At 37.1% G+C, this 24,137-nt stretch overlaps 1 protein-coding gene across 1 annotated transcript in view; it reads left to right on the top strand.

Annotated features, from left to right (window-relative positions):
* si:dkey-82f1.1 (DENN domain-containing protein 2A) overlaps positions 1–24,137 on the top strand; it is a 40,173-nt gene that overhangs the window by 13,356 nt on the left and 2,680 nt on the right. Inside the window, exons 2-17 of the mRNA XM_059536338.1 lie at positions 68–154; positions 1,859–2,809; positions 3,729–3,856; positions 5,335–5,450; positions 6,691–6,888; positions 7,154–7,247; positions 7,948–7,998; positions 16,736–16,923; positions 17,895–18,004; positions 18,141–18,210; positions 18,529–18,606; positions 19,925–20,065; positions 20,186–20,334; positions 21,471–21,648; positions 23,112–23,153; positions 23,249–23,354. Coding sequence (XP_059392321.1) covers positions 69–154; positions 1,859–2,809; positions 3,729–3,856; positions 5,335–5,450; positions 6,691–6,888; positions 7,154–7,247; positions 7,948–7,998; positions 16,736–16,923; positions 17,895–18,004; positions 18,141–18,210; positions 18,529–18,606; positions 19,925–20,065; positions 20,186–20,334; positions 21,471–21,648; positions 23,112–23,153; positions 23,249–23,354 — 2,686 coding nt within the window. The 5' untranslated portion in view covers position 68. The remainder of the gene's footprint in view (positions 1–67; positions 155–1,858; positions 2,810–3,728; positions 3,857–5,334; positions 5,451–6,690; positions 6,889–7,153; positions 7,248–7,947; positions 7,999–16,735; positions 16,924–17,894; positions 18,005–18,140; positions 18,211–18,528; positions 18,607–19,924; positions 20,066–20,185; positions 20,335–21,470; positions 21,649–23,111; positions 23,154–23,248; positions 23,355–24,137) is intronic.

Here is a 24,137-nt window from a genome sequence, read left to right as displayed (position 1 = left end):
CATTAAACCATGATATAACCACAATAATTGTCCAAAAAACTATATTTATGTCTGTTTGTGTGTGTAGGATGCCGGCTGCTAGCACCATGACTGGCGGGAGAGCACTACTGCTCTGTACAAACACAGAGGACTGCATCTACCAATCAGCAAACGGGTATGTACAACTAAGTGACTCCTTCAATTTCCTGCTAATTTGTTGTTTTGCACAGTAATTTCTAGTGTTTCAACAAATGACAAGGTGTATGTCATACTATAGGTGGTATTACCTAATATAGGTCTAATATAGATGGTGCTCCAGCAATTTCCATACAGTTTCCTTATAATGACTTGTAGCACTTCTATTTGTGGGTTGCTTTGAATAAAAGTATCTGGTAAATTAATAGCCTAGATGTTATTCATAAATTTTTTTTGTCTATGCTTAAGAAGTTTCCCAGCAAACAGACGATGCCACATCCCTAATACTCTAAACATGTCCGGTAACGTTAACACTGAAATACTTTATAAACATCCCCAGGTGGGATATATTAAGGGTGGTTTTGGGACAAGCCTAACTGTGAAAGTTATTTTTACTGAGAGCTAATTAAACTCCTTTGGCACTGCCAACCCTTGGTGGTTTGGATTGCCACAGTGTGTTAGTACAAGCTTTAAAACCTGCAGAAAAATGAGTAAGCTCATTTTAATGAAGCTTTGTCGGTACAGTGAGTATCTTCAGCCAGATCCTGAGCAAACATGGTCAAAGTAGAGAAAACTCTGCTATCATCAAATGCTATTTCCTCTGGCTTACAATGTCCCCATCCCCAACCCCGTTAGATCATCTTGATGAAGAGACTTTGGCTTCTATCCTGGGTGATGATGGATGATGTACTATCCAAGAGTTTCAGCAGGCCTATTCCTGAAAAAGACAATCACATATTTTGTCCTACACACTCCTTATTTTTCTCTTTCTAGACTCACCCCCTGTCTCTCCCTCTTCCCTCTTTCTCTGGCTTCTTCAGGGTTTTGGAGCTTGACCTACTTTTTCCTCTTGGCTGCGTTGAGCTACATGAAATGAGATACATTAGCCAAAAAGAAAGAAAAATATAAATAATAATCACAAGCCAAAAGAAAGTTGCTGAAAGTTTATTAGAATTTTCTGAGAAACAACACTTTGTATTTGAAAGGGGAATCAGTGTTTGGAGGCATACTGGACAAGATATTCTCCTCTGAAATTCTGTGAAGTTTAGCATACACACAAAGTTTGTAGATTCATATTTCCTCCGTTTGTTTGTTGGAGCAGTGTCATTGGGTGGAGTCCAAGGATGTGTTTATGAGCCAGTTAAAGAAAGAGAAAGATGCATGACTGTCCCTTGAACTTTGCCCTGTTGGTGGAAGCTTGTTTGGTCAAACGTACACAGAGGAGTTTTGTTTTCAGATGGACTTGAGGCAAAACCATAACCTTAAATTCATTGCACTGATGGTGATTCATTTGTGTTGTGAAAGGCTTGTGTTTTCTGTCCACAGAGGAAAGAAGACACACTGACTGCAAGTCCATCTGCATCTCATTTGAACTTTTTTTGAATTTTAAAAACTTATTTTAATTCATTGTACAATTAAATGTCTAGACAAGCAATTAATACCAAATTGGAAACTTTGAACATTTATGGTTCATGCTGAATACTGTCTAAAAAGTAGACTGGTTCACATATAATTTAGTGGTTGCGAGAGATTTTGGTAATTGGTAATGTAATAATGTAATTTTGAATGAATGATGCTGTGAAACGTGACCTTTAAATGCACAGACTCTATAATTTCTATCTAATCACTTAATGACTGTCAGACTCGGTTGATGTCTCTAGCATTTTTCCTGTGGTCTCTTCAGGCTCCACTGCTGTGGATTGAAGCTTCACCAGGCCCAATCTGTGGTGCTTCAGCGGCCAGACCTGTGTGGGGTCGGGGACAGTGTATCTTCTCTGAGCAACATCAGCCGAAGCCCAGGAGACACCATCATGCTCGCCCATAAGAGTCCCTCCAATACTCAGTCCATTGAAAATGGTCTGGGTGGTTGCAGCAAGTCCCCCAAGAGTCCCTTAGGACTTAAAAGCACTGCCAGCATTCGAGACAAGATATCCCGATGGGAAGGTAAAACAGAGACCACCGGGTCAAACACCCAATCAGTGGGACTGAAGGAGATGGAAGTTGGAAAGAAGAAGGTACAACCGGAAGTACAAAGAAAAGACAGTAAGCGACTTTCAAACTGGGAGAGACAGAATTGTGGCAAAGAGAATGGGAGTAAGTTTGGAGAACCTTCGAACTCCTCGGAGGGACCTGTGAAGGAAAAGGAATGGATTTTGGACAAAGCCCCATTGGGGAAAACAACAGAAACTGGTCAGGACAAAAAGTTGGTGTTGACACACATTAAAAAACTTGAGCAAGCGATGAAGGAGACTCCTTCCAAATCGTCCTTGTCTATGCCAGGCAATTATTTCTGCTCAGCTTCAAAAGAAGAGCAAGAAGAAGCAGAGAAGAGGCCCGCAGAGCCAATCTTTGGGACTCTGGATGTTGTGAGATCCGGCAGCCGAATTCGAAGTCGGGACTCTGAGAACGTCTACAGTGAACCTGGATCTCCTTCTATTAACCCTTTGCCAAAACCCCAAAGAACCTTTCAACACCACACACAGACAAATAACCCTGCGGCCAACCACTGTTTCATCAAGGGTAAACGAAATCTCCCCCCTTTACCTTCCATACCTCCCCCACCCCTTCCATCCTGTCCTCCACCTAAAGGGATCTGCAGAAAACTATCCGGACGAGCTCGAGACACTAATAACAGGTAAGAAGACTGATATTTGTTGCCAGTGTCAGTTTAAGAATGAGCTGAAGGATTGGATTGCGTCTGGTGCATTTGTACTTCACTTGTATGTCTAACAAATAACAAAGTGCTCTTAGTATGCCAGCCAATCTATTTGGTGGCCATCTTTATGTTGTCTCTGGGCGTCTACTTCCAATCTTGCACAACTCCTTGCAATTCCTATCTGAAATGACTGAATACTCCAGAAGTGTTGGCCAAGTCACCAATACAGTCTGAATAAAATTGTATCATAAATATAGCTTCTTTAGCTCAAAGTTAAATCAATCATGTGCATAAAGACCAAGTAATTATTTTCAAGTAGCTTGTCTATGCCTTATAATATCTCAGCCTTATGTGAGGACTGTTTAATGAATCATCAGTAGCGCCTTTCTTCAATCCACCTTTCATAGTTTTTTGATGCATTACGTTGAAAGCTTAATAGATCCATACAGTGAATTTGTCAAGATTTAAAAACCCATAATTGTAGTGCAGCTATTCCATACATAGACATTCTAGCTGGAAAACGGCACGTGGGTTGAAAAAAACCCTCACAAAATTAGTAGCCTGCTGTCTGATTTTTATGTCACACTAATAAATCTTTTGAAACCAAGACTCCCCTAAAGGATTACCATCAGTCTTTATGGGGATGCTGTTTTAATAGTAGCATTTATCAGTCTAGTCCTTCTATGAAAAAACATTTGGTATTGTGATGCAATCTTAATCTTGAGGCTTGGGGGTTGAGGGGGTCTGTTTTAATCCAAGATTATGCCAAAATCCAATCATTTAAGGATTGTTGTTCCAGTGGACCTTCAGTCCTTTAATTTCCTGTGGACTTAATTGGTTCCTTCTTGATCTTTCTCTTTCTCTTAATGAAGTTTTTTTGTATTTGTTGAACCTGCAGGAAGTCCTACGAGTTTGAAGATCTTCTACAGTCGACAGCAGAAGGTTGTCGAGCAGATCTCTATGAGCTATCTAAGCTAGGCCTCACTCGCACTTTATCAGAGGAGAATGTCTATGAGGATATCCTAGGTAACACAATGCATTGTACCAAGTAACCTGGCTGACTGCACCTGACAGAGCAATTACCCAGAAGCCTAGGAGCTTGAAACGTTAATAAGGACCAAACTGAGACAATGCCATTGCAAACATTGGTGTTTCTTTACTCAACCTCACCAGTGGTACTCTATGTTTGGGTTACCCCACATTAGTCTTCTCCACAGCAAAATCAGAGGTCTTATCCGTGGCAAGAAAAAAATTGAAATCGATTGGACGCAGGGCCTTGACATCAACAACAAAAGATTTGGGAGGCCTTTTTCTTGACTTTTCAAAGCCAGTTTGTTTTGCTGTCCTTACTATGTTTGGTTAGTTTAAAAGCGTTTTATTAGCATCTTCATTAGCATAGCATACCATCCCTGCTCTCTGCAATCCTATCAGACTTGTAACCTTTTTTTTGGTCCCAAAAAAGATGGAAAACCACAAATCTGGAAATTATAGCTTTCTTATTTAACTTTGATTATCTGTGATTATATAAATCTCTAATCTTACTAGCCAGGCCAAGGTAAATTTGTCTGCGCAATCATCCTTCTTTCTTGTAATGATTAATGTTGTGTCTAATTATATTATAATAACTTTTCCAATAATGGAAGGTTCACTATTGATCTTGAATTTCTCTGGCCAGTAGCAGCTTTTTTAATGGCTCTGAACGTGGAGCCTAGCGCATGTTCTCTTATGTTCTAGAACTGGATGTCCCAACATCATAAACTGTCTTCCCACCAGACACATCTGGTGGATGAATCGACATAACAGAGGCTTTCTGCATCTGTAAAAAAACTCCCTTCTTCCGCTCAAACATTTTTCTCATCCCCGTCTCTTTCTCTCTACCTCATTCGTTCTTCGCACAAACCAAGATAGAATTCACTATTAGTTTGTCTTCTTTTTAGTACTGCTGGTGATGCCACACGCAGCTAATGAGGTTTTCATGGATTCCCTGGAAAACTTTCAAACCTCTGGAAAGGAATACAAAAGCAAGCAAACACATGACGTCAGTATGAAATCTCTTCGCAGAAAAGCAGGACCAAGTCAGGCAGTGTTGACAAGGCGAAATTAACAAAAATATGCCCACGTTAGCTAGCACCACTGACTGTCAACAAACCTGATTTATGACTTGTCATTATGGAAGAAATAAAATGTGCTTTTATTTAATTGAAATCTAAACCAAATCTGTTTTGTTTGGTAGGAAACGGCAACTTATCTATCTATCTATCTATCTATCTATCTATCTATCTATCTATCTATCTATCTATCTATCTATCTATCTATCTATCTATCTATCTATCTATCTATCGTTTTATTGTCCGCCATGTATAAATCATCTCTTCTTAACGAAACACTGAATTGAGGCTTAACTGAAACAAAATGCTTAAATGCTAATCAACATCTAGCATTAGGGTTTTAAGCAATGACTAAGCAAGCAGCTAATATTCTTGTATGTATTTTCCCTCCCTAAGACCCACCATCGAAGGAGAACCCATATGAAGACATAGAGTTGGAAAGTCACTGTCTTAGGAGCAAGTATCCCGTTTCTTCTTCCCCTTCCTCTCCTATTCCTGAGACCCCATCCAAGGTATTCACACTGCATTCCTGATTAATTGTTTCCACTCTAGAGCGAGTTCTCCATACATATCAGCATTCAGTACTGACATTTAAAGCTTTTTTAATCCCAAAAATTAAATGTTTCGCGCACCTCTACTTAAGGCCTGTTTACACCAAGGACGATAACTACAATGATAGGTATAAAGATTTACTAATCAATCAAATTCCAGGTGAATAATGAAGTCTGAAGTCCACAACTAATGATAACAACACAGAGGAATGATGTCATTGGAATCAGTTTCAGAATTTATTTTTTATTTTATTTTTTTGATGATGGATGATAAAAACATTGACACGTCAGTTAGAATCCATACTGCTTTAAAGGGCATATGCATTTAAAGCGGTAGCTGACAAAGCTGTAACACACACTTACAATAAACAACATTATCGTGCGTTGATGTGGATGCTTATATAGTCATCATTCTAACTGTATATTGTTCTTGGTGTGAATGAGCCTTTATAAATGAAAAAAAAAAATCTACTTTACAGCCTCATATGGAAGCCTGTTTCCGCCACCTAATAAAAAATAAAAAGGTAATTGTGTTTTGTATCGCAATTCTGACTTTTTTTCTCACAATTGCAAGTTATAAAGTCAGAATTGCTTGATATAAAGTCATAATTGCGTGATATAAAGTCATAATTGTGTATAAATGCATGATATAAAGTCATAATTGCATGATATAGTCATAATTGCATGATATAAAGTCAGAATTGTGTGATATAAACATGCAACTGCGAGTTATAAAGTCAGAATTGCGAGAAATAAAAATTATAAAAGAAATAAAAAATTCTCAGATTTGCAAGTTTATATCTCACAATTCTGACTTTTATAACTCACAATTTCAAGTTTATACAATGCAATTCTGAGAAAAAATGTAAGAACTGCGAGTTTATATCCCACAATGCTGACTTTATATTAAGTAATTCTGAGAAGAAAGTCCAAATTGCGAGTTTGTATCATGCAATTCAGAAAAAAAATCTGCATTCACAATTGCGAGAAAAAAAGTCAAAATTATGAGATAAAAAGATTTTTACATTTTTTACTCAGTGAAGTAAACAGGCTTCCAAATTGAAAAGAGCAGCTAGTACATTCTGCAAAACATCTGCTTTTGTATCCCATAGAAGATAGAAAGTCTTACAAGTTTGGAATGACATGATGACAACATACCCCAATAAATCAAATTGATTGAATTCCATTTTTTCATTGACAGCTCTCCTCCAAGCCTGGTTTCTTCAGGCAGAATTCAGAGCGACGTAGTTTCAAGCTATTGGAACTGCGAAAGACCGGCAGAGATGGCGGCATTGCGTCCCCGTCACGGGTCAGCCCTCCATCAACACCCAGCAGCCCGGATGACACCCCATGTCTGTCGGGGGATCCTTACAACCGACGGCGGCGGAAAATTCCAAAGGTACGTCCAAAAAAGAGCCCAGTCAGTGTAATCCTTAACTTATCAGTGATTTATGGTTCTGGTCCACCCCTGACTGAGATGCTGGCCCTTCGACATCCTTCCACTGCTAATAAAAATACAAGAAAAATGTGACAGGAGGATGAGACACCTTAGAATAATCTGGAAAATGAAGGAAAACGATATTTCCTTCAGAAATCCTTTGCGAAAGATTTAGAAGGCCTGTCTTTGATAAAACAACAGCCATGAATGTTTTCTTTTTCAACAGATGGTGCAGAAAATCAATGGCATCTTTGAGGCCCGTAGGGGAAAGAAGAAGATGAAAAGGGTCTCACAGTCAAATGAATCCAGTTCGGGAAGAGGTTTGTGGAGGGAACATTATATGTTAGATAAATTTAGACCTACTTTTTCCTGTTTAAAGGAATAATGCATCCAGTTTGCTCACACTTGTCATTTTCTTTTACATTTAATTGTTTATATATATATATATATATATATATATATATATATATATATATATATATATATATATATATATATATAATTCTTATATTTATCTATATAAATAATATTATGCTAATTAATTTGAGATCCTTCTCATTGTGCAACCCAGACAATTGGGTTATACTCTTCCCCCCCCCTTTGTTTCAATATTTTTTTATTGAAAGTAAATTTATTTGTTTACATTTTTTTTGTATTCTTTATAATTTATGCTTTAAAAAAATAATATATGTTTATATATAGAATTATAAGAATGATAGTTTGTATGCATTGCATGAACCTTGAATAATAGTGTGATGACCGTATTTGTTGCACCTAGAGAGTTACAGCCTAATCCACATGCATTGCATTGTGGGACAGTTCGGGCCCCAGTCACATGTGCGTCCACTTAGCTTTACGGACACGTTTGCAGTTTTGGGTCAGTTGTGTTTGACCCATTTTTCCAGAGATGATAGAATTATGTTACGGTATAGGATACACATGTGCTTGAAATATGTCTCTGCGAATACCTGAATACTGATTTTCTAGTGACCTTTGACCTCTCTCTCTTCTCTGGTATAGTGACGGATGAAAACAGCGAGTCTGAAAGTGACACAGAGGAGAAAATAAAAGGTATGAGGTCCTACAGACCTACAGTATGTCTTCATGTCAGTTAAGAATTTTAAGTTAACATTAAAGGAGTAGTTAAAATGTTCTGACCCTCAGGCCAGCCAAGATGTAGATGAGTTTGAGCATTACATCACTTGCTCACCAATGAATCCTTTGCAGTGAATGGGTGCCGTCAGAATTAGAGTCCAAACAGCTGATAAAAACATGACAATAATCCACAAGTAATTCCCCCAGCTGCAGTCTATCAGTTAACACACTGAGAAGTGAAAATCTGCACTCTTAGAAGAAAAGGTTCTATATAGAACCTTAAAAGGTTCTATCAGGCGCTACGTATTTGGAACCCCTAAAAGGTTCTATATAGAACACTTTTTAAGGGTTCAATCAAAAGAACCCTTTAATTCACATAAAAAAGTCACCCATGAATGCTGAAAAAAAGCACACCCAAAGTGCATAGAACTAGTCATTTATTTATATTAACAAAAATAATTACTATTACTGAAAGAATGCTACTGTAATTTCAAATATTCAAGGCTTTAAATGTACAAATCAACCTTAAAACACCAACCATTTAAAAAATCTGATAAATAATGAAAATATAGTTTCACCTACATCTACATATTACAAAATAAGTCCATTATAAAATTACATTAATCTATCACTAATAAATAATGCAAATATACAGATTCATCTAAATTCCCATCAGGGATAGAACAACATCAAGTACCTCAAATCCATATTAATATAACTAACAATGGAAATATACAGATATAGAAGTACTTCAAATCTACAAATTCATATTAATATCACTCATAAAGTATTGTAATAACAGATTCAAATTCAGATCAGCATTTCAGAATAACATCAATCGCCTCATATTTCCAAATTTACATTAGCACTATTCACGAAATATCAAAGTATTATGATAATTGATTATACATTTTGAGCAGTGGGACAGACAGTTTTTTTTTTGGCTTCTGGAGGGTTTAAACAGGTATTGCTCAACAAAATTCATCATGTGAGTGATGTGCTTGGGGTATTCCACACTGAATATGAAATAAGTAGCAAAGAGGCACTGCATTGCCTCCATCACATCCATTTCTGCGCTCACAATGTTGACACCCTCCATACTGATGCTGGCTCTTTTTACATGGAGGGGGTTTGAAGCTTCATGAAAAACTATAGTTGGAGTTGGAAAACATATAAATTATTTGTGAAATAACTTAGAATCTTGCATACTTTCTTCCAAACAATTAGGGATGTGACTGATCATTTTTTTACCACAGTGGTAAGGGCCAATTCACTGGCTAGGTTGCACACGCAACTCACAAACAATCATGACCACAGAAACTTCAAGATCAATGCAATATTCATTAATAAAATAGCTTGGATAGTATACTGAAAAACTAAAAAGCAACAATGTATCTGTTTTTTATTTAACTAAACTTGCAGCTACATCATTTCTGTTTCTGATTTAAAGCATGCAGAATGCTAGATCTAAAGGCCGGTTGCTAAAAAAAATGCATCAGTGGTTTTTTGCCTCCAATTCTTTAATTTAAATTGTGCAAATGTTTTTGTTGAGAAACTGAGCAGCCCTCTCTCAATTTTAACATCTTTGTATTTCTCCTGATATTACAAAACAACTGTCAATAAGAGTAAAACATTCTTCATTAGAACATTATTCTACAAGAGCAAGACATATTTAATTTTGTTATCACATTCACAGAGCTACATGCAATCAAGTGATCGTGGCTGTCAATTCTTTAAAACTATGGCATCTCAAATATCTGCTCATCACAGTGAACGTCATACAGTATGGAACTCAAGTGCAGATAATAATGCGAATCATTTGAATCAGTTCGGGAGTTCGTAGCGGGTTTGCGAATCATTTGGCTCAGTTCGGGAGTTCAAAGCGGTTTCGCGAATCATTTGAGTCAGTTTAGGAGTTCGGAGCGTGAATCATTTGAGTCAGTTCGGGAGTTCAAAGCGGGTTCGCGAATCATTTGAGTCAGTTTGGGGATCGCGAATCATTTACATCAGTTCGGGATTTCGTGGCGGGTTCGCGAATCATTTGAGTCAGTTCGGGAGTTCAAAGCGGGCTCGCGAATCATTTGAGTTAGTTTGGGGATCGCAAATCATTTGAATCTGTTCGGGAGATCGGAGCGGGATCGCGAATCATTTGAATCAGTTCGGGAGTTCGTAGCGGGTTCGCGAATCATTTGAGTCAGTGCGGGAGTTCAAAACGGGTTCGCGAATCATTTGAGTCAGTTTGGGGATCGCGAATCATTTGAATCAGTTCGGGAGTTCGTAGCGGGTTCGCGAATCATTTGAGTCAGTTTGGGGATCGCGAATCATTTGAATCAGTTCGGGAGTTCGTAGCTGGTTCGAGAATCATTTGAGTCAGTTCGGGAGTTCGTAGCGGGTTCGCGAATCATTTGAGTCAGTTCAGGAGTTCAAAGCGGGTTCGCGAATCATTTGAGTCAGTTCGGGAGTTCGTAGCGGTATCGCGAATCATGGGTCAGTCCGGGAGTTCAAAGCGGGTTCGCGAATCATTTGAGTCAGTTTGGGGATCGCGAATCATTTGCATCAGTTCGGGATTTCGTGGCGGGTTTTCGAATCATTTGAGTCAGTTCGGGAGTTCAAAGCGGGTTCGCGAATCATTTGAGTCAGTTTGTGGATCGCAAATCATTTGAATCTGTTCGGGAGATCGAAACGGGATCGCGAATCATTTGAATCAGTTCAGGAGTTCGTAGCGGGTTCGCGAATCATTTGAGTCAGTTTGGGAGTTCAAAGCGGGTTCACGAATCATTCGAGTCAATTCGGGAGTTCAAAGCGGGTTCGCGAATCACTTGAGTCAGTTTGGGAGTTCGGAGCGTGAATCATTTGATTCAGTTCGGGAGTTCGGAGCTGGTTGGCGAATCATTTTAGTCAGTTTGGGGTTAGCGAATCATAGCTGTATATGGATAGGCATTTTTAACTAATTTAGTAGCTAGTTCTAATTACCATTTCCAAGCATGTTTAGGTGTGATATGTAAACTCTATTTTTTGTTTTAATGATGTGCCTTTTTAACAGTATCAAGTATATTCAAAAACTAAACAAATCGTGCCTAAAAAGTGCACGCATCTAGACTAATGTAAAGTTACATGATGAAGTCCTACTAGTGCGCGTGTGCATTTTGAGTGCGTTTTTTCACTGCATTATTCGGTGTATTCAAATGCATTTATGAATGCATGTGAATGATCACAAAATTCAAGATATGGGAGTTAGAAAATGTATATATTTTCATCATTTTATGTAGTCAATATCACACGAAGAGTGCCATTTCAGTTTTTCTCCAAAATCAGCATGATTAAAATGTGATATTAAGTTACTACAAACAATAATTTAATTACAAATACAAAATGTTGCAGAATAATGTAATATATGAATGAATAATAGCCTAAAGAACATTTGTCCCAAAAGTAAAGAACACTATGGTTCTATATAGAACCCCAATGAACCCTTTTTTCTAAGAGTGTGTTGTCATAACGTTCACCTTGGAGATTGAATATGTTTCTTTTTTGAGACCCCAGGAGCCCAAATTCAGACCCAAAGCAATAAAACCCACAGAAGAGGTGGGAGTTCAAAGGAGGAATCTTTATATTACCAAACTGCAGGGAGAGGAAGAGTAGATATAAGTCATGATCTGCAAGATTAACCACAATCTGATGTGATCCGACCACCTCAGAGAAAACCAGTGTTGAGCTGCTGCAAGAGCTTTGAAGCACAGCAGCTGTGGTCAAAGAGTTCTCGTGTGTTCTGATTGGTGGATGATGATGATGATGAGTGGATAAAGACTAGAGCAATCAAATAGTGAGTGATCTGCTCACCTGGGGTCTCATGTATCAACCTTGCGTACGCATAAAAACTCTGCGTATGCCAGCTTTCACGCTCACGGTCGGATGTACTAACAGTGAAATTAACGCAAGAATGTGCGTTCCTCCAAGCCAATTTCATGTCTGGCGTTCGTTCATTTCTTATTGTTTTTGTCCATTGGCGACTTTTACAGGCAATGAAGTGAAGTTGCAAACATTACACAACAAATTGTTCTACAAGTCTATCGCACCACCACCTGTGGGAAGCATTGCAAGTAATTTGCAATTTATAAAATAATTGACATATAGGTATTGTCACACGAGCCTTGTGGGAATATTATATAAATTATGCAATTAAACAAGAACATATAAAAGCATAACGTTATGCAAATTGATACAACCCTTAGTCTATGGCAATGGCAGCTTTGGCCTTATTAGAGGACATTGCTAATGGCAGAATCCGACGAGAACATGTTTTTAGGGACCACAATGATTTTCTGGCCCAGGATGATGACTGGCTTATCAGCCGTTTCAGATTTCCAAGGGCTATCCTCTTGGAGCTCTGTGTTGAGTTGGGTCTGAATCTAGAGAGAGAGACAATGAGGAGCCATGCAATACCCTTGGTTTCCTGGCAACTGGTTCTTTCCAAAGGGAACTGGCAGACCACTCAGGAATTAGCCAGTCATCTTTGAGCCGGGCAATGCCAGCGGTATGGGACGGGATCATCCTACTTGTCTACCAGGTATATAAGGTTCCCATATGATGCAGTTGACCAGCCAAACATTAAACTGCAATTTTCAGCGATAGTCGGTTTTCCTAATGTTATCGGAGCGATCGACTGCACACACATTGCTATAAAGGCGCCATCTGAAGAAGAATTTGCATATGTGAATCGGAAACATTTCCATTCAATAAATGTGCAGATAATATGTGATGCACAAATGCGCCTAACAAATATTGTGGCAAGGTGGCCTGGGTCAACCCATGATTCATACATCCTTACAAACAGCATGGTTGGGATGAGGCTCCAAGCTGGCAGGGTGCGTGATGGGTGGCTTCTTGGTAAGTGAGGCATTTAAAGTTATGATTCTAATTGTAGAATTTTTTATTTTGCATGTAATTATTGAATAACCTTTCAGGAGACCGTGGTTATCCACTAAAGACGTGGCTTTTAACCCCCTCACCAACCCACAAACTGACCGAGAGCACAGATACAATGATGCCCATTCTCGCACTCGTTCAGTTGTAGAGCAGGCGATTGGGCAGCTGAAATGACGGTGGCGCTGCCTTGACAGGACAGGGGGGATGCTATTATACCGCCCTGACAAGGTGTGCCGCATTGTGCTGGCCTGTGGTGTGTTGCACAATGTCGCGCACAGGCATGGCATACCACTTGGTGAGGTGGCAGCACCGCCAGATGACCCTGACCCAGGACCAATGTATGTGCAGCCCAACCAACAAGCCATTCAGGCCCGCCAACATGTGATTGCAACAATATAAATGGTAATCAGAGACAAAGTTCATTTTTTGACCAAATCCTTTAATGAGTGGCTTATGTCTGTGAGTGCGTCAGTGATATTTTTCAGGTGACTGTTAATTTCTCCGATGGCCATAACGATCTGCTGTTGTGACTCCAAAACAGCATGCATCAAGACGCGGCCGTCTCAGCACCAGTGTTGTGGGTAACGCGTTACAAAGTAACGCGTTAGAGTACTCTAATTACTTTTTTCCTGAAATGTGTAACTTAACGCGTTAGTTTCGTGCGTAAGTAATCAGTAACTTCGTTATTTTTAAAAAAAAGTAATCCGTTATTTTAAGGAAAGGAAAATCCCGACTGCAGCCTGCTTTTTGTCAGACAGTAGGCCTAGGTCTACTTTACCACCTGCGGATGTATCAGCGGAGCCGAAGCTCTGTGATCGTAAAGTCAATGGCTGTGATACGTCTGTGCCCTGCGCCTGACCCTGTGTGTGTGTGTGGTTTTTTTTTCGAACTCCCGGCAAGATGGCAGAGAGGACAGCGTTTGGTTTATGGACTGTGTTAAAGCGAATTTAGGCTTGTGACTGTGAGTGACACTTTAATAATAATTAGTTCGGCTATTAAGCGATTTGTCATTTGCCTGTGTGGCAGTGAAGGATTTAATTCGGTTTGTTATCATTTTAGTTTGACAGGCAACTGTTAATTTCTGTTAGATCGTTGGCTGGCTGGTTGTTCATCATTTCTAAATGGATTTAAATCTGCAAGCCTGTTTAAGGTTGTGTTTACAAATAAGCATACTTGTACTTTGATAACTGCATTATTTAAAGTTAAAGAAAAATCAGGAGTTATCTTGTGGTGCTCATAATATACAGTAGCCTAGGCTACCTGGGCTGGGTAGGTGCGAATTTTGATTAATAATATGTTCTGTGATAATAAATAAATAAAACGCCATGTGGAATAGCCTATTGCTGACTGTCTTTCCTGTTATTGTTATCCTGCAGTGTTGATTTAGTCGGATGACTGACGTTATTCATTGTCGGGAGTCACGACTTCTAGGTGCATTTAAAGGGGCCGGGGGCTGTGTCTGTCATGTGTGAGCCGCTGCAAACGGCTTTTAATTTTTGGTAACGCATGAGTACTCTAACGCGTTACTTTTATGAATAGGTAACGCTGTATCATAACTGATTACTTTTAATTGATGGTAACGTTGTAACCTAACTAACTACTTTCCAAAGTAACTATACCCAACACTGGTCAGCACTGGGGGGAGCACTGGAAACGCTGGGCACAGTGGGCGCTGGCTGCTCAGGAGGGGCGTACTCCAAGTGCGAATCATGAGTCAGTTTGGGGATCGTGAATCATTTGAATCAGTTCGGGAGTTCGTAGCGGGTTCGGGAATCATTTGAGTCAGTTCGGGAGTTCAAAGCGGGTTCGCGAATCATTTGAGTCAGTTTGGGGATCGCGAATCATTTGAATCAGTTCGGGAGTTCGTAGTGGGTTCGCGAATCATTTGAGTCAGTTCGGGAGTTCAAAGCGTGAATAGTTTGAGTCAGTTCGGGAGTTCGGAGCGGGATCACGATTCATTTGAGTCAGTTCGGGAGTTCAAAGCGGGTTCGCAAATCATTTGAGTCAGTTTGGGGATCGCGAATCATTTGAATCAGTTCGGGAGTTCCTAGCGGGTTCGCAAATCATTTGAGTCAGTTCGGGAGTTCAAAGTGGGTTCGCGAATCATTTGAGTCAGTTTGGGGATCGCAAATCATTTGAATCAGTTCGGGAGATCGGATGCGGGATCGCGAATCATTTGAATCAGTTCGGGAGTTCGTAGCAGTTTCGCGAATCATTTGAGTCAGTTTGGGGTTCGCGAATCATAGCTGTATATGGATAGGCATTTTTAACTAATTTAGTAACCAGTTCTAATTACGTTTTCCATGCGTGTTTAGGTGTGATATGTGAACTCAGTAGGTGTTTCTCAATGTCAAGGAAGGATCCTCGGAAGCCAGTATTTCGAGGATGTTACGTCATCGACATCCGTCGAAGGACTGTTCCAATGTCGAGGATCCTCGGAATTTCAACCAAGGACTGAGTCCTTCGTTCGAAGAATATCCCATACACAGGAAAGGATGCATATGTGTATCCTTCGTGCTCTTCGCGCTGTCAAATCACCCACAATCCTATGCGCGCAGCTTTGCTATCTTGTTCAAAAATTCAAAAATGTCGAACGTTAGTCGGAGCGTTAACGGTTTTTATTTACGTTACCAAACATTTGTTATAACTGTAGTAAATATAAGTAAAGGTTAACGTTTAAATGCCAGTACAAATTAATACCATATTGATATTGTAAATTATACAAATACAAATGGTTAACTGAACCGAATTTACGTGTTCTCCGAATGCTTAAGAGGAGTCTCGCCTAGCCTCTGAAGGAAGTGACTTGGAAGGACGCGTCCTGCCAAGGAAGGATCCTTGACATTGAGAAACGCCTAGTGAGTCAGTTTGGGGTACGCAAATCATTTGAGTCAGATTGGGGATTGCCAATCACTGCATTATTCGATGTATTCAAATGCATTTATGAATGCATGTGAATGATCACAAAATTCAACAAATGGGGGTCAGAAAATGTATATATTTATATCATTTTATGTAGTTAATCAATATCACACGAAGAGTGCCATTTCAGTTTTTCTCCAAAAATCAGCATGATTAAAATGTGATATTAAGTTATTACAAACAATAATTTAATTACAAATACAAAATGTTGCAGAATAATGTAATATATGAATGAATAATAGCCTAAAGAACCTTTTTACGGCCAAAAGGGTTCTTTCTTGTCATTATAGAACCTTTTTAGCATAAAAGGTTCTTTGGAGTTGAGTAAAGAACCCTATGGTTCTATATAGAACCCCAATGAACCCTTTTTTCTAAGAGTGTGTGTTTGTAAAAAGCAAATCCATCATTAAAGTGTTTTAAATTTAAATAGTTGCTTCTATTTAAAATAGCATACTAATGCTTCCTCCAGTGAAAAAGTCCATCTCCTGTTGTCTCTCACATCAAATCCTCCCACATTTCTGTTTAAAGCTGTTTTTGCTTTTTAAACTGTGCTTGATCTGAGGATATTTCTCGCCTGATTCAAGATGAGAGGACTTTTTCACTTAAGAAATCAGTATTATTGATGGAGGACTCTCTTCTTGTTGAAAGTTTGTGATTTAATTTGTGATGTTTTTGTGATGTAATACTACATTTCTCCAAATCTGATGAAGAAACAAACTCATCCTAGTCTTGGATGGTCTGAGGGTGAGAACATTTTCAGCAAATGTAACATTTTGAGTGAACTATTCCTTTAATATACTTTTAATTCTGTGGGGAAAAACATCATTATTGTCTGTTTATCCTTCCTCTTCCTGTTCTGTTTTAGCTCACAGTCAGAGGTTGGTGTCGGTCCAGTCTATGTTGAGGCAAACCGGTCGATATCGCACTCTGGAGCGAGACTTGATGGAACTTCAGGAGCGGAAATTGTTTGAGTACTTTCTGGTTGTGGCTCTTCATAAGACCAAAGCAGGCGTGCCGTATTTACCAGAAGTCACACAGCAGTTCCCTCTCAAGGTATAAACATTTTCCTTCCAAAAACATGTAGGGTACAATGGGGCTAAAGGTGCAGTTGATATTTTTTTCTCTAAACCTCTAGATGGCACAAAAATGTGGCGTAGCACTTTCTAATACACTCGCTTTTAAAGATGCACCTGCAAATTTGTCTGAACCTTGAGGCAAAGTTGATTCTGTGCTCACTTTATCTATTATTTTATGTTGTAGATATAAATAGCATATCTAACATTCATGTACATATTTTGGGACAAAGGTCTTTTTAATGATTTCAGCTTTGCTTAAGATAATTAAAGCAACAGTTTTTAAATAACGAATGAATATATAATATGAGTATGGTATTTGGGGCAAAAGCCCAGCTGCTTTTTTGCTAAAGGCAAAGTAATTAATTTTGTGATAATTAGGCTAATAGATGGCTGGCTTTTCCATGCATTAACTTGTGGTAAATATAATATATTATGTTGAGATATATGCATAATAAATTATACCTCATGTGGTAAATATCATATATTATGTTGAGATATATGCATAATAAATTATCCCTCCTTAGATTAGTTTGTTAGGAGGACAATAATTGGCAAAGATACAACTATTCGAATATTGAGAAAATCAACTTTAAATTCGTCCAAATTAGTCCTTAGGAACACAATATGAATCAAAAATGAAGTTTTGATATATTTACAGTAGGAAATTTACAAAATATCATAATGCAACATGATCTTTACTTAATATCTTTATGATTTTTTGACATAAAAGAAAAATTTATAATTTTGACCCATACAATGTATTGTTGGCTATTGCTACAAATGTACCTGTGCTACTTCTGACTCCTTTTGTGCTCCAGAGTCACAAATGTATTTTTATATTAACATATTTTCTTAAGGTTTTAGCCCAACAAATATGATCTATTTAGGCTTAAAAGATCAGCATGAGACGTTCATGCATCTGTATTCCTGATTCTTTTTTCTCATTAGTTTGAACGAAGCTTCAAGTTTATGCGAGAGGCTGAAGACCAGCTGAAAGTCATTCCTCTGTTCTGTTTCCCTGACGCTAAAGACTGGGCACCTGTGGACAGTTTCCCCAGGTATCGAATCCACAGCCTTACAAAAGCAACCTCATTCATTATTAGAAGCACATTTGTTGTTATTTGCTGAAATATATGCTTTTTTTGTGCTGGTTGGGAATCATTTGCTCATTGGAAATTAATCTGTTCTTCATAGTGAAACGTTTTCGTTCGTCTTAACCGGAGAAGATGGGAGCCGAAGATTTGGCTACTGTCGACGTTTACTGGTGAACTGCTCTTTGTTTTTCACTTGAAGCATACCATTAATTCTAAATAACGTAGAGTACAGTTACCACAAGCTAGACATTTATTACAAAACATGAATGAGGTATTAATGCGCTTCAGATTTAAATAACTTTTTACTCAATACTGCACAATATATGCTGCCTATTGTTTTTTTTTTTAAATACCAAATTGTCTTTGTGAACTCATTAGGTTACATTTAAGTGACTTCTAGCTAGCAGTTAGAAATAAATGTTATTTTGTATTTGAAATTCATTTTTTTGGGGCATTTCATCAGTCGTTTGTGTGCTTTGTGTTTATAGCCCAGCGGTAAAGGGAGGCGTCTACCTGAAGTGTACTGCATTGTGAGCAGACTGGGCTGTTTTGATCTCTTCTCGAAGGTATTTAATTTGACCATTAGCATTTAAAGTTCTGTTATCTTGTGCTTCTTTGTTGCTGCTTTTATTTTGATAATTTTATTTAATTATTATTATTTCTATTAACAGATTATATATATATATATATATATATATATATATATATATATATATATATATATATATATATATATATATATTTTTTTTTTTTTTTTCATAGGTGTTACAGCTTGTAGGGCATTTTCCCCTAAAGACATGCTTATGTATTTTATTTTTTTATTTTTTATTTTTTTAAGCCATAGGGGTTTCAGCCTGTAAGTCATCTTACCCTAAAGATATTTTATTTTATTTTATTTTATTTTATTTTATTTTATTTTATTTTATTTTATTTTATTTTATTTTATTTTATTTTATTTTATTTTATTTTATTTTATTTTATTTTATTTTATTTTATTTTATTTTATTTTATTTTATTTTATTAAGCCATAGGGGTTTCAGCCAGTAAGTCATCTTACCCTAAATATATTTTATTTTATTTTATTTTAATTTATTTTATTTTATTTTTTTATTTTTTATTTTTTATTTTTTATTTTTTATTTTTTATTTTTTATTTTTTATTTTATTAAGCCATAGGGGTTTCAGCCAGTAAGGCATCTTACCCTAAATACATTTTATTTTATTTTATTTTATTTTATTTTATTTTATTTTATTTTATTTTATTTTATTTTTTTATTTTTTATTTTTTATTTTTTATTTTTTATTTTTTATTTTTTATTTTTTATTTTTTATTTTTTATTTTTTATTTTATTAAGCCATAGGGGTTTCAGCCAGTAAGGCATCTTACCCTAAATACATTTATTTTATTTTATTTTATTTTCCCTAAACGTCACAGCCTGTAGGGCATCTTACACTAAAGACATGCTTATGTATTTTATTTGATTGGATTTTAACCACAGACATTTCACCCTAAATACATATTTTGTTTGGTTTATTCATTTGGTTTTCAGTTTGTTTTTGTTTTATTTTAATGTATTAGTTTTTTTTTATTACAATGATAATTTTATTATTATTTTATTTATTTAGAATAATGTTGAATAATGTATGAGTGGTGTGCAAAAATATAATTAAAAATATTTTTTATACAACGATAAACTGACAATAATTACTCCTATTGTCACTGGTATTATTATATTTATTTGTTTTGAACTTATTGGTAGGGGGCAAAAAAATGTAAAAAATTAAAAGGAAAATTGACTCAAAAACTGTAGATTGACGACATCAAAGTCATGGTGACATGAAAGCGATCATACATGAGGTGTGTGCTGATGTCTGTCTGATGCAGATCCTGGATGAGGTAGAGAAGCGACGAGCCATTTCTCCTGCGCTGGTCCAGCCGTTTATGAGAGGAATTATGGAGGCTCCGTTCCCAGCGCCGGGCAGAACCATCAGCATTAAGAACTTTCTGCCGGGTTCAGGGACCGAGGTCAGTATTAAAGTATATGAAAATATCTTCTGGAATTCTACAGTGAACATTTCAACTTGACAGACGAGTTTAAGTCTCAAAGTCTATTCCACTTCTCTCTCTCTCTGACTCTTTCCATAGGTGATAGAATTATGTCGGCCTTCAGATTCCCGTCTGGAGCATGTGGATTTCGAGTGTTTGTTTTCCTCTCTGAGCTTGCGTCTGCTTTTGCGGGTGTTTGCTTCTCTTCTGCTGGAGCGGAGGGTCATCTTCACCGCAGATAAACTCAGGTACGACCCATTCACACCTGTCCGAGGCATCTCATCCAGCAACATAGCCAAGTTCAGAAGCCTTGTTTTAATGCAGAGCTTGATTGACAGGTGAGTAGGCGGAGCTTGTTCTGGATGCTCACTTGTGAAAATGGTGTCTTTCAGCATTCATAAGGTAAAAGTATACATGATCAATGTATGGACGTATGTCGCATTAAGAATGGCACACGTGTGTTTGTGCGTGAACCCTAAAGAGGACAAGGGAAGAATGAAAAGATATGGCATGGCAAGAAGGGAAAAAAGTGTGGCTTGTGGAACTGTTTTTCACAGCTCAAGACAGATATGGAAAAAATGCTGTCGTGTTATATAGTCGCTTTGGGAACAAACGTCAACCCCGATGTTATTTTCTATGGAAAAAGAGAGAGACCAGCGCACACATGACGTTCTGGGTCTGTAAAGAGAGCCGGGTCCCTTCTTAGGGATCATCAAATCAGCCTCCTCCCTAAAAAGATGATTTGAGACAGTGATGAGCTGGCCAAATGAATAGGGAAGGACCTGGAAGGGATCTCTGACACAAGAATTGTGTTAATAACATAATAATAACATAATAATAACATTGGATTTTTTAAAATGTTATATATATATATATATTTTTTTTTTTTAAACAACGATATACTGATGATAATGTTGTTGATTGTTCTTGTTATCATTTCCAATCTGCTAATGGAAAAATACAAAATAGATTTATATTTATAATGGGTGAGTCATTTTTCACACACATCAAGAGACAAATAATAAATAAATTAATTTTGCCAGTGTTTGATATATATATATATATATATATATCAACATTTCAATATAGTTATTATTGGTATTATTATTTATTTTATTAAAATATTAAAGTATGCTAATGACAATTTGGAATGAAATGCACAATGCAAAAATCATAATTGTCCTAAAATAGCTTTTTATACAAATCATCCTGCTATTTCTTCCATTATTTAATTTCTACAGCATTTAGAAGGTATTGAAAGTGTGAGTAATAGTAATACTTATGCCTGCTTTAGTGAACGGCACTGATTGTTGTTTCTTTGCTGCCATCTGCTGGTGTGAATGGATCAGCACAGTCATGTTGATCTGTCTCTCTCTCTCTTTAGCACCCTCTCTAAATGTTGTCATGCCATGGTGGCTCTGCTGTACCCCTTCACCTGGCAGCACACATACATCCCGGTCCTGCCGCCGTCCATGATGGACATCGTCTGTACACCGACTCCCTTCATAGTCGGGCTGCTCTCCAGTTCTCTGGCCCGTCTCAAAGAGCTGCCGCTAGAGGAGGTCAGACACCACCAGTGTACACAATAATACACTTTCTGCAGTATGTGGGACAAAGATGTCTGCATCAAAATACATTTACTAAAGTGATTTTATGCCTATAGAAAACACATTTAATTTAAGTAAAGTGTCTACTTTTATGGTTTCAAGTAAGTAGAATAAAATTTCAAAATTTGAAAGTTGAAATAATGTTACATTGTCATTCAGTGTCATTCAACAAAAACATTTTTTTTTTTATTATTGGGTAAAACAACAACAATTTAAAGCAGTATTACACTTATTGTTTTTATGCTCAAACCCTTTTTTGTCTTTGACTCATGTAAAAGTGATGTTTAAAATTTTCAGATTCATTAACATGTATATGTTTATGTTACAAAATGTGTTTTCTCTGCAGTATGTACAGTATACTGCATTCTTTCTTAATAGTAAGTGTGACAGTATGGAGCAAGGTTGTAATACTTTAGATTTTTATATGAAGTATTTTATTTCCATTTAATTTTCAATTTCTCTCTTTTAGTTTAATTTTGTTGGTCAGTTCTTATTGAGTTTACATTTTCTAGCAGTTTTTTTGTTTGTTTGTTTTTTGTACAGTATTTTAGTTTTTTTTAATATATAAAGGGATAATTGAGAACATGTTCCCATTTCTATTTTTATGAAAGAAAATGCCTCAAACGCTTCGAAGCGTGAGCAAACTGTCCGATTGAATGAAACATACTGAAAACAATTCGTTATAATGAAATAAATTACAGTCATGTTTAATTTTATTGATATATTTTTATAGCGAGTTTCAGAGTCATAACAAGGTAATTTATTTTAGTTTAAATTATAAAATATATATTTTAGTTAATTTTTTTATTATTATTATTTTGTTAGTTTTTTTCCTCTTTTTAATTTACAATGATGACTTTGGTATGCAGTATGCAATAAGCGTTTCACTTGCGTTGTACATTAAAATAATGAAATACTAGAATTCTTTAACAGTTTTGTTTGGTTTCTAACAGATAGGAATTGCATTGCATTGTGGGTTGTTCAGTGCAGTTCTCTGGCTGTATGCTGCACATTTCGGCAGATGCACAAGCTGCACACTGCATGCTGCTAAAGCAAAACATGGATATGGTAGGAACACAGCCAGAGATCTCCAAAGTTATTTTCAGCTGTTTGACCTGTGACCTCTTGGATGTTACACCTCATTATGACTAATGTGGGAAGGAAACGAGGGCAATAAAGCCTAGGATGTGGTGTTAATATTCTATGTATACATTTATGGATGAACAAAAGAACCGGATTGGGCTCTTCTCAGAGAAGATCAGAGGCCAGACACGTTTCTGATATTTCTCTCTGAGAACTTCCTGTTCGGCTGGGCAACCCTGACCTCTGACCTCTTCACAATAGCTGCGATAGGGGAAAAGGCTGAGATCGCCAATGCAGGAGGAAATGACATCACTGTGTCCTCTGCTCTCTTTCAGGTCCTGGTGGTCGACCTTGGCAACAGTCGTTTCCTGCGACAGGTACTTTACTCGAGTAGTTTTGGTCTTTGATTTGGGATGGATTTGCATTTCGATGATGAAGCGAAATAAATCTATGTCTGTGTTTCCTGTTTCAGATGGATGATGAGGATTCGATTCTGCCTCATAAACTCCAGGCCGCTCTGGAACACGTTCTAGAGCGGAGGAAGGAGCTGGCGTGTGACGTGGCAGATAATCCTGGCGGTACATTACTGTCCCATCTCTTAAGCTCAGGGGTTAGAAAGATAACAGCCCTGCATCTTGGACAAAAAAAATATCTTCTGATTTGCAAAAAAGGCTTCACTCATTTGATGAGTTCAATATGTCAACAAAATGACATTTTGAACATGGCTTCATCCACTCTCAGAAAAAAAGGTACAAAAGCTGTCACTGGGGCGGTACTTTTCCAAAAGGTCCACGTTTGTACCTTTTAGGGACTAATTTGTATTTTTAAGGTACCAATATGGACTTCTTTAGGTATAAAGGTGTGCCTTTTGGAAAAAGTACCGCCCCAGTGTCAGCTTTTGTACCTTTTTTTTCTGAGAGTGTCCAATGTTGAGATTTTTGTTCTAGAAATGTATGCAAATTAGCACAAACTTAATTGGATAACACATCATTGGCATATTTCAACATAACATTTTAGAAAATATTTAATACAAAAATATGTTTGTAATTCTTGAAGTAATCAATCAACTGTGTAAGTATGGTTATATCTTAGTTTTTTTTTAGTTTTTTTTTTTTACAAAATTAACCTGTGTCTCGCCTTAATGCGTAAAAACATACAACAAACATATCTTCAAATATTATAATGCATTTTAATGTTGGTTACAATTATGAAAATATATAATGCATTACAGTGTGCATAATGAATACCTTTATATACATGTATCAGGTTTAATGCACTTGATAACAGCATTACTTTAGTATCATTTAGATACTATTATAGTTTGAAACGGTATTAATTGAATCAGTTTTTTTTCTCCAAAC

Source organism: Carassius carassius, chromosome 43 (assembly GCF_963082965.1).
Source record: "Carassius carassius chromosome 43, fCarCar2.1, whole genome shotgun sequence".
NCBI classification, from domain to species: Eukaryota; Metazoa; Chordata; class Actinopteri; order Cypriniformes; family Cyprinidae; genus Carassius; species Carassius carassius.
Note: the sequence above shows the minus strand (reverse complement) of the source record. Positions and strands in the feature narration are given on the sequence as shown.